Source organism: Helianthus annuus, chromosome 1 (assembly GCF_002127325.2).
Source record: "Helianthus annuus cultivar XRQ/B chromosome 1, HanXRQr2.0-SUNRISE, whole genome shotgun sequence".
NCBI lineage: Eukaryota > Viridiplantae > Streptophyta > Magnoliopsida > Asterales > Asteraceae > Helianthus > Helianthus annuus.
In genome coordinates, this window is record NC_035433.2 from 116463563 (window position 1) to 116473573 (window position 10011).

A 10011-nucleotide genomic window follows, 5' to 3' on the forward strand; every position below is an offset into this window, starting at 1 on the left:
ATATATATAGTTCTTTTAATAGTTTTATTATATTAATACAAACTTGTAAATAGTGTTTTTGGTATATATATATATATATATATATATAAAGAAAGTATAATGTACAAAACCCCTAATCATACTTCACGTATGCAACTATCATGACCGTCAGATTTTGTGTCATTATCACGCATGGAGCAGATTATCACGCATGGATCAGTTTTTTGTGATTATCACGCATGGATCAAATAATCACGCATGTATATAATAAGCCACTGAAGTAATTACGCATGTGTTAAATAATCACGCAAATGACTAATGTATCAAACCCTGAAAAATAATCACGCATGGATCTGAAACTGAAAATAATCACGCATGGATCTGACAGTCAGGATTGTCCCGTACGTGAAGTACGATTACTCATAATGTATGTTAACCACTATCTCTCTCTCTCTCTCTCTCTATATATATATATATATATATATATATATATATATATATATATATATATATATATATATATATATATATATATATATATATATATAGGGTGTTGCTAAATGCACTCCCCTTTTTCAAACATATAGGAGCTAAAAATCTCAATTCTATATATATATATAGGGTGTTGCTAAATGCACCCCTTTTTTAACCGCTATCTCTCTCTCTCTCTCTCTCTCTCTCTCTCTCTCTATATATATATATATATATATATATATATATATATATATATATATATATATATATATATATATATATATATATATATATATATATATATATATATATATATATATATATATATATATATATATATATAGGGTGTTGCTAAATGCACTCCCCTTTTTTTAAGTTTTACTGAATGCACCTCCCCCCTAAAGTTTTTAAGAAAATACAATCAAACCTTGTATTTTCTATTATTTATATTATATTTTAGCATTGATTTTTAATACGATTTTTTTAACTTTGTAGTCATAAAATTATACAAATATTTTGATGTGTCCTCCTTAATTTTACGAATTGCCAAAGGTGTCTTCGAATTTACAAAATAGCCTACTTTGTACTTTCAAAAGTACACATACATAAAGATAAAAAAATCGACATACATATTCTTTTTTTTTAAACATGTAACAATGAAGTGAATTCATGAATCAAACAAAATCTTAACAGCCATGTCACGTTTTCAAACATATAGGAGCTAAAAATCTCAATTCTAGACCGAACTGTACAATATGTTGGTTAAACTTTAGTTGTAATTTATTCCGGTTAAACTTTATTTGTTTTAGTTAAATCTCAACTTTAATTTGTTTTGGTTAACCTTCATTTGTTTTTTTTAATGTGTTACTCATTTCTTTTAAACGTAACGAACTCATCATAGTCTTAATCTAATTTTTTTTAGAGAGAGAGGGGGTGTGTGGTGGTCGTAGAGCTCCGATGATGGTGGGGGTAATGTTACAGGCGGTGGCGATGGTGGACTTAGGCGGTGGTTGAGTAGTCGTTGTTTTATCAGAGAGAAAGTGTCTGTGCTGAGTGGTGAACTTAAGCTGTAGGATGTATATATATGTTATTTTTTAGTTTTATTTATTAATAACATTAAAAACATTAAATGACCATAATATCCTTATGTAACTAGATTTAACTCAAAATTTTAACCTGGTTAGCAGTAAAGGACGAAAGGTGTAATGGGTTTTTCAAATAAAGGACTGTGGTTGTAATTATTGAAGTTAAAGGTTATCCACTACAATCCGATACAAACATAAAGGACGAAAAGTGTAATTTACCCTTCAATTAATGATTGTATTCACTTATTATGTATTATATTTTTGTTTTGATGTATATTGTTTATACATGAACAGTTCGATATATAAAATGGAAAAAAAAAACTTAACAAAACAGTCAACAAATAAAACAAAACAAAATCATCCGGGTGAAAAGAGAAAAAAACTTAAACAAAAAAATCAATAATTGATAAAAAAAAAAACAAACAAGGAATGAACCAAAAAAAAAAAAAAACCGTAAACAATTGAACAAACAATAATATATAAAAGGTAAAAGGCGGAATTTAAAAAATTATAACAAAACAATAATATATAAAAGGTAAAGGGTGGAATTTAAAAAATTATAAAAATTATATTTTTGGAAATGGAGGTATAAACAGTAAAAATGGAGGTGCACTTAGCCACACCTATATATATATATATATATATATATATATATATATATATATATAGAGAGAGAGTAAGGTTAACATACAAAAAGCCTTATCATACATCACGTAGGAGACAATGGTAACCGTTGGATCAGGGGTATAATCACGCATGGGACCACATAATCACGCATGGGACCACATAATCACGCATGAGACTATAATCACGCACGTTCTATAATAATAACGCACGTTGTATTTTTTGTCATGTATGTTAATGTAGGTTAAGCCCTGAAGTACATTATACTTTCTCTATATATATATATGTATATATATATACTTTCTATAAAAGAAGAAAACACAGTGACATAAGAAACTTGAGGTGGCAGCCATAGAGGCTGTCCAACAATGCCTTTTTTATGTCATTATTGCATAATAAAGCTTAATTTAAAATACATTTTAAATTCAAACCTCTGCCCTTCATTTAAAAGTCAAACCTCTACACTTCATTCAAAATTTAAACCTCCGCCTTCATTCATAATTCAAACATCTGCTCTTCATAAGAAAAGCAAACCTCTGGCCAGATTCAAAATTCAAAATTTTGGCTCCAGATTCAAAATTCAAAATTATGAAAAGACATGACAGATCTTTTTAAAATTTGATTATATATATATTTGTTCACACTATAAACTCATTCCCACAATAAGTGAGTTTTGAGCCTTTATTGAGCATACATGCATACATCTTAAAACTAAATGCTCATTTTCGTTTCTTGTGTGAATAGCCGCTTAGTTCTTACGACTCTAGAACTTGCCAAGACGATACATTCCCGGTCCTTACCAACTTGAACCCAAGTAAGTATATTTTTCTTCTTTTTACCCCTACCAAAAATCCCCCTAGTTAATCCCTTTGAGGCTGAACCTTTTCGTTTCAAAACGCGTAAAACAAACACCCATTACCCACCAAAACCTTTTTCCTTTCAAACTCATTTTTTTAGTAAAAAGCTCGGTTACCTTGTGACATGAAAAAAAAAAGAGAATGTTGCAATAACCAAACAAGTTCCTCAAAGAAATCTTATTTGAATAGGCTTAGTTTGAATAAATGTCACAAAAATAAAAAGTTTTACGACAACCGACGCTTTTTACTCTTAACGCCATTTTACTAACTACTAACCCAAAAACCACCTACCCTTAGCCCAAACATAACCCTTCCAAAGTCCTCTTGATATTTAGGTTTGTAGTTAAAAAGGATGAGGTTTGATCGCTTGGCAAGCATATGGTAGAAGTAAGCTCGATGCTGGTATCGAGTGTTTCACAAAAATACACCTTCAGCCGAGTGTTGAGTGATCTCCCGTGAGGTGTGTGAACTTGTATATATAGAATTTTAAAGAGGCATGTTATGCCCAAATAAATAATTTTTCTTAACAAGTATTCTAAATAAATCATGACGAATAGGATTGTAAATAAAATAAAAACAAAACTAAATAAAGATCTTGGATTCCCGACACTCAAGGTAAGCCAATAAACTTCTTCTCTGCATATTCCATTTAGGTGTGTAAGCCACATTTAAAGAGTTTTGCTTGAGGACAAGCAAAGATTCAAGTGTGGGGGTATTTGATGTGTACAAAATACAACATATAAATTACATCAACTAAGGCATAAAACCAACCATTTTTAGTACTAATGTTAGAAAAAGCGCGTTTCTTTCTTCCTTTTGAATATACAGGACTAAATGAGCTTAAAAGAACAAAAGGAACAAATAATCAGCCAAAACCAACATAAATACAAGAAGAAGGAATAACGTGACATGCCCGACCCCTCAGCAGCATCCACCAAAGCAAAAACAAGATGACAAAAACTGACCACAGGGCCGTGCCCAGCCAGGCATGGGGCATGGTCAGCCTTGACACAAGAAGATAAACTCTGCAGAAGCTTCTACGCCCACTACGGGGCCGTGTCTAGCTCACCATGGGGCGTGGTCAACTCTAAGATTTGTAGAATCTTGAGGAGAGACCAAACCCATACAGCTAAATTTTTTCTTTTGCTGTTAATTAGCCTAATTAAAATCAAAATTTAACTTCATTAAAGAATTTTTTAAGTAGTTTAGAACATGATCGGTCTCAGAAAAATTCGACGTTCTTAACTTGTAAAAAATATATTGTTTGCTTCCTCTGATCATTTCACACAAAACCCCATTGATAATTTCCATTAACATCAACCACGCAACACAACTTTAACCGAAGAACAAACTAGGGCTCGTAACTTGTTCAAGCGAATTCTCCTCCAATTCGAAACCAATTCAGGTGATTCTTGAGTCCATCTTGTTTAATTTTTCATACTCTACAAAACCCTACTATCCATTTCTGTGTTAGAAGGGCAATTGAATTCGAATTTAGTTATTGTTGAAATTAGGGTTCTTAGTTCTTAGATTTGGGGATTTTGATGCTAGACCCGTGTTTTGGTGAAATTGGAAGTAGGATACTGTTATATATCATGTTAGTATATTTTATGTAATTTGAGAATTTTTAAGTATCATTTTGATTTATTGTGAAATATACATGTTTTAATTATTTGGAAAATCAATTAAAAATACAAATTGATGACCAATAAATTCCATAAATATTTTTAGTGATTAGTACAGATCATATAAGTGTTATGAAATTTTTATAGAATTTTTAGGTATCTTTAAATTTAAATTGGATTTATTATGTTTTATACATGTTTTAAATCAATTAAAAAAATACAAAGTTATCACAAATAAATTCTATAAATATTTATACTGATTTTTACAAATTATATGAATGTAATAGAATTTATATGTAATTTTTCTATAACTTTTTATAATCATTTTATAATTAAAGGATTAACAAAATTGTTAAAAAATAAATTCCTTTATAAAATTGTTTTATTAAAGTTACAGTTGAGTAGGTATAATTTTACTCTTTAAGTGATTTAATGTGGATCTTTTGTGAATCTTTAACATTGAAAATAACTTTAAATTTACAAACCTAATTGCCACTACATATAACAAATGAGTTTGTAAAATCCAATAATTATATTTTTATGATACAAAAAATGTATATATTTTCCAGACAACAAACATAACAATATATGTATGACCCACTCAAACAAAACCATGATGCATAAACAGTTGATGCCATAACAAATTCATTATGAGGTATCGTAAACTTGCATGAAGTAATAAAATTTAAATATTCGAACCCGTAAATATTCACGGGTGATAACACAGTTAATAAAGATAAAAGATATCAATCTCGAGAATTTTGTTGCAATCAAAAGTTGATAAGAATCTTGAGGCACTCATGTTTCTTCAACATCTCGAATGCTTCTTTTATATTTTCCAATCGTATTTCGTGTGTCAAAAGCTTATCCATCTCAATTTCCTAATAACACACAAAATAAAAATAAATATATTTACAAAAATCACTCAAAATCTATTTACTCGAATCAGTCATGTTATAATTTGAATTTAAATTTCAGTTTGACGAATTGTGAGAACCTTTACAAATATAGTTAAAATTCTAATCTTATTTGAAGCTTAATAAACCGAAATCCCGATAAGAATAATATTCATACCTTATTGATACATTTGTCGAGTATAACAGGAAGATCAGATTGGGTTTTGATACCACCCATTAGTGAACCCTTCAAAGTCCGACCACTCAATAGGGTCATGTTTCTTATGGGCCAGTTCATCTCCATCCCAACTCCAATAGCTACAGTTGTGCCAATGCCCTGCCATATGAAACTTATGTTTATAAGGGTAGGAATGGGATCAAATACAAACACTTAAGTTTGTAAGAACCATAAGAACCAATACATAATTGACAAGTGTCCATCAATAAAAAATTAGTTTAGGGGTAATTTAGACTTTTTGACCATATTTATTTATAACTAATTAAAAATAATTACAAAAAATATAATCAGCACAACACTATATAATTAGCACAACATCATTAATCGTTCTTCATTATCAGCACATCGTCCTCGAATCGTTCTCCATTATCAACATAAACGACATTAGCACAACATCTTCAATCGTTCTCCATTATCAGCACACCAGATGTGCTGATTATATCTACTTTTGGTGTTTGTATTATTTTGTAATTAACACATAATCAGCACCTTATTAGCACAAATATAAAACACCTTTTGTTAACTTTTTTTAAAAAACACTTTTATAAATACAAAAAGGTATAGCAATATGGTACTCATATTAAAGATAAAAAAATACTTGATTTTATGGTATATATTTTTAAAAAAAATAATGAAGTATATAAAAGTTATTTTAGTTTAAAAAACCTTGGTGGAATTTGTATTTAATAGAAAATGGTCAAATGACTAGCAATTTTACAAAATTACCCCTAATTTGTTAGTAGTAATTTTTAATTATAAGAGTTTTATTTATAATCAATATCAACCCTTGATTTAAATTAACAATGGTTCAGATCTGTTCTTACGGTTCTTATAATTAGCACTGTTTGTACAGGATCTCAACCCTATAAGGGTAATCAAGAAAATAATCAAAATTAACAAATTTGGGTTGTGTTGAGTGTACAATTTTAGTGGCCTCGAGGGCTTCATTCAACAAGGGTGCGACTCCGCTGCACTCGAAGGAGTAGTCGACACCTAACCCGTTTGTCATTTCTTTCACCAAATCCGACACCGATTTATCAGGGTGGTTTCGAGGGTTGATGAAATCGGTCATCCCAAAAGCCTCTCCTATTGCTGCTTTCTTTTCGTTTATGTCCACGCCTATGATCGTAGACGCCCCTTGCATTTGTGCTCCTTTAATTGCCTGTAAAGTGTTTTCAGTATATGGTTTTACTACCTCGGGTGCAAACGAGACAAAGCGCTCGTGAACTACTCGAGATTGACTCGTTAAAGTTTGAATCGAGTCGAGCATAAACGAGCTCAAGCCTACAGAAAACTTGTTTAATAAATGAGACCTGGCTGAGCTTCATTTATCGAGCCCAAGCCAGCTTGTGAGCCTAAATGAACCTATTATTTTTCTAAATTTAATAAATATATATATATATATATATATATATATTATAATAATAAGTATTGTTGTATATAAATAGTTATAAAAATGTTAAAAATGATTATAAGGGTATATAATTTTAACTGATAAATAATAAACGATTCAAGCCCGAGCTAAAGCTTAAAAACTACTACAAACGATCTTAGGCGAACTGGACTATCACAAAACATTTTTGAGATGAACTTTTAAAAGCAAAAAATATACGTAATATGAAGACGCTTTTGCTATCGATAGTGTAACACTACTATGATCATTTGCGACGAGCAAAAGGTGTTGCAATCCATCGTAAAGTGCCATTTTATTACAGTGGTTTTGGTTAGTAGCAATTTCTTTTAGCGACGGACTTCCTACAATTTATCTCCGCAGTATGCGATAGATTTTGATTCAGATTTTTAAATAACTTTTATATATGTTTTTTTAACTTCTTTTCGCAATTTGCTACATACTTTTTTCAGACAATTTTTAATAAGTTTTCAAATATTTATTTTTATAGTTCACTACGGATAATAGGTGGAAAAATTAAAGCATATACCCCAAGACCAACAACACCAAGGCCAAAAACCGCAACCGAAGAACCCTTAGTAACTGCAGTTTCCTTCCATGGTGCACCAAGGCCAGTTGTGAAGCCACATGAGAGGAAACTAGCATGGGGAAGAGGCACCCTAGGGTCAACCTTAATTACGTAGTTGACATCAATGACCGTGTACTCAGACCATGTGGCGCAACTAAAGACGTGGTAGGCGGTTTCTCCGGTTAGCGCCATAGACATTCTTGAAGTGCCGTCACGCATGAGACCATTCAAGTTAATTGGGTGAACATTACAAATATTAGTCTTTCCAGATTTGCAATTCAAGCATTCACCACATTCACCTAAATAGAGCGGCATCACTACGTCCCCAGGTTTGAGCCACGTCCCCACGTCTTCTCCGATGCTCTCAACCATCCTACACCCGAGTCCTAACCATGTTATATACTGTATATTGAATCCAAATAATACATTGAAGCATTGTTATCCTGCATGGCATACTTACCCTACACCTTCGTGTCCAGGAATACGCGGAAACAAAGGCTGCATGGTTGACAAAACTATTAAAAACAAGGGAGTTGATATTCACACATACTCCTCTTCTCTATCTCTCTCTATATATAGTGAGAGATAGAGTAAAAAATGATGTGAAAATAATATATAGAGGTGTGGGAATAGTGAGAGTCAAAAAACAAATATTTAAAACCCATGTTCTCAAAAGCAGAGGGGAACGACTTGTAAAACAAGGAACCGATTACTAATCTTACCTCGTGGTTGGGACCATATTTCACAAAATAAATGATTTCACTTCTAAATTCTCATTTAGTGAATTATATACTTCAAGCACCAGATTTTGGTTATTTGAGGGTTCATATTTTGTTAGCTTAATAAATGCACACCAAAAGATAGAATACTTTTACATTTAGTTCTAAATTTTATGTGTGTATAAAACAAAAATATTAAAACGAAATATTGACTAGTTAGTATTGAAATCTTAGAAATTATAAAACGATATTTTCAAACAAGATATGACTAAAATTACGTATAAGTTACTAACTGATAATTTCATATACTTGAAGTAAAGTATCTCATATAAGTAACCACATTTGAGATATATAATATATTATTATGTTTTATTACTATAAATACAAATGCGTAAAATAAACGAGAAAAAAGAACATTGGACTCAAATAATTAGGATATGTGGCACAATCAGTTAGTTATTTATTGGATGTGTGTATATATATTAAATTTCATATTATTTCTACCATTATACATTTTTAGAAACCATTCCAACTAGTGAACTTATAAGAAAACTGATTCGATAACCAGTCCAAGTGCAAAATCATTGTTGGAAACTTTGTGTAAATAGTTGGAAGAAAATCATGGACATACAATAGGCATCCCATTGCAACATAGGATGTCAGTATGGCATATACTCGCACACAACATCTTGATCCTAACTTCTGTTGCTTTTGGTGGGTCCACCTTTATCTCCTCCACAACGATTGCTCCACCCGCCTCCCTTACCACGGCGGCTGCATCCCAAATTCGGTTAACGACAACTTTGTTAACATTGTTTTCAAATAATTAAGAATATGAAAAGATCACAAGGATGTACCTTTGCAAGTAATAACATGTGGGATCTTGGATGTCATAGTGTTGAAGATGGGAGTGTGAGAAGATATACAAGGATGGAAGTTATTTGATGGTATCAATATTCATTATTATATATATTGTCTACATAAAATGAAAGTTCTCAGAATAGTAACACAAAAAAAAGTTATATAATGATTAAAGTAAAATCAAAAAAGTGGTGCTTGATTGAGTCATAATTGATGAGTATGGGAACGAGGCCTCATAGATAAATGGCAATATTTAAACATTTGTAGTTAGATTGTTGGGATATGAGTGAAGCTTGACTTTAAACTTCCATTGAAGGAGTAGTGCTTGATTGACTATAAATGGAAAGTATGGGAATGTGACTTGATAGATAGCAATATTTAGACATTTGTAGCCTCATTCTTTAATTTTAATTATGTCTCGATGTAAATTAAATTAAATTAAATTAAATTAAATTAAATTATATTATATTATATTATATTATATTATATTATATTATATTATATTATATTATATTATATTATATTATATTATATTATATTATATTATATTATATTATATTATATTATATTATATTATATTATATTATATTATATTATATTATATTATATTATATTATATTATATTATATTATATTATATATTTTATTTTATATTTTATATATGAAATGAAAGAT

General features: G+C 30.3%; 1 protein-coding gene across 1 annotated transcript; it reads right to left on the reverse strand.

Moving 5' to 3' along the window:
* Positions 1 to 5268: 5268 nt before the first annotated feature.
* Positions 5269 to 9529, reverse strand: LOC110875806 (alcohol dehydrogenase 1). The gene is made up of 7 exons (XM_022124010.2): positions 9334 to 9529; positions 9108 to 9250; positions 8218 to 8255; positions 7719 to 8130; positions 6701 to 6940; positions 5719 to 5877; positions 5269 to 5525 (listed from the first exon to the last, which is right to left on the reverse strand). The coding sequence occupies exons 1-7, from the start codon at positions 9368 to 9370 to the stop codon at positions 5415 to 5417; spliced, it is 1140 nt and encodes a 379-aa protein (XP_021979702.1). The 5' UTR covers positions 9371 to 9529; the 3' UTR covers positions 5269 to 5414.
* Positions 9530 to 10011: the final 482 nt, after the last annotated feature.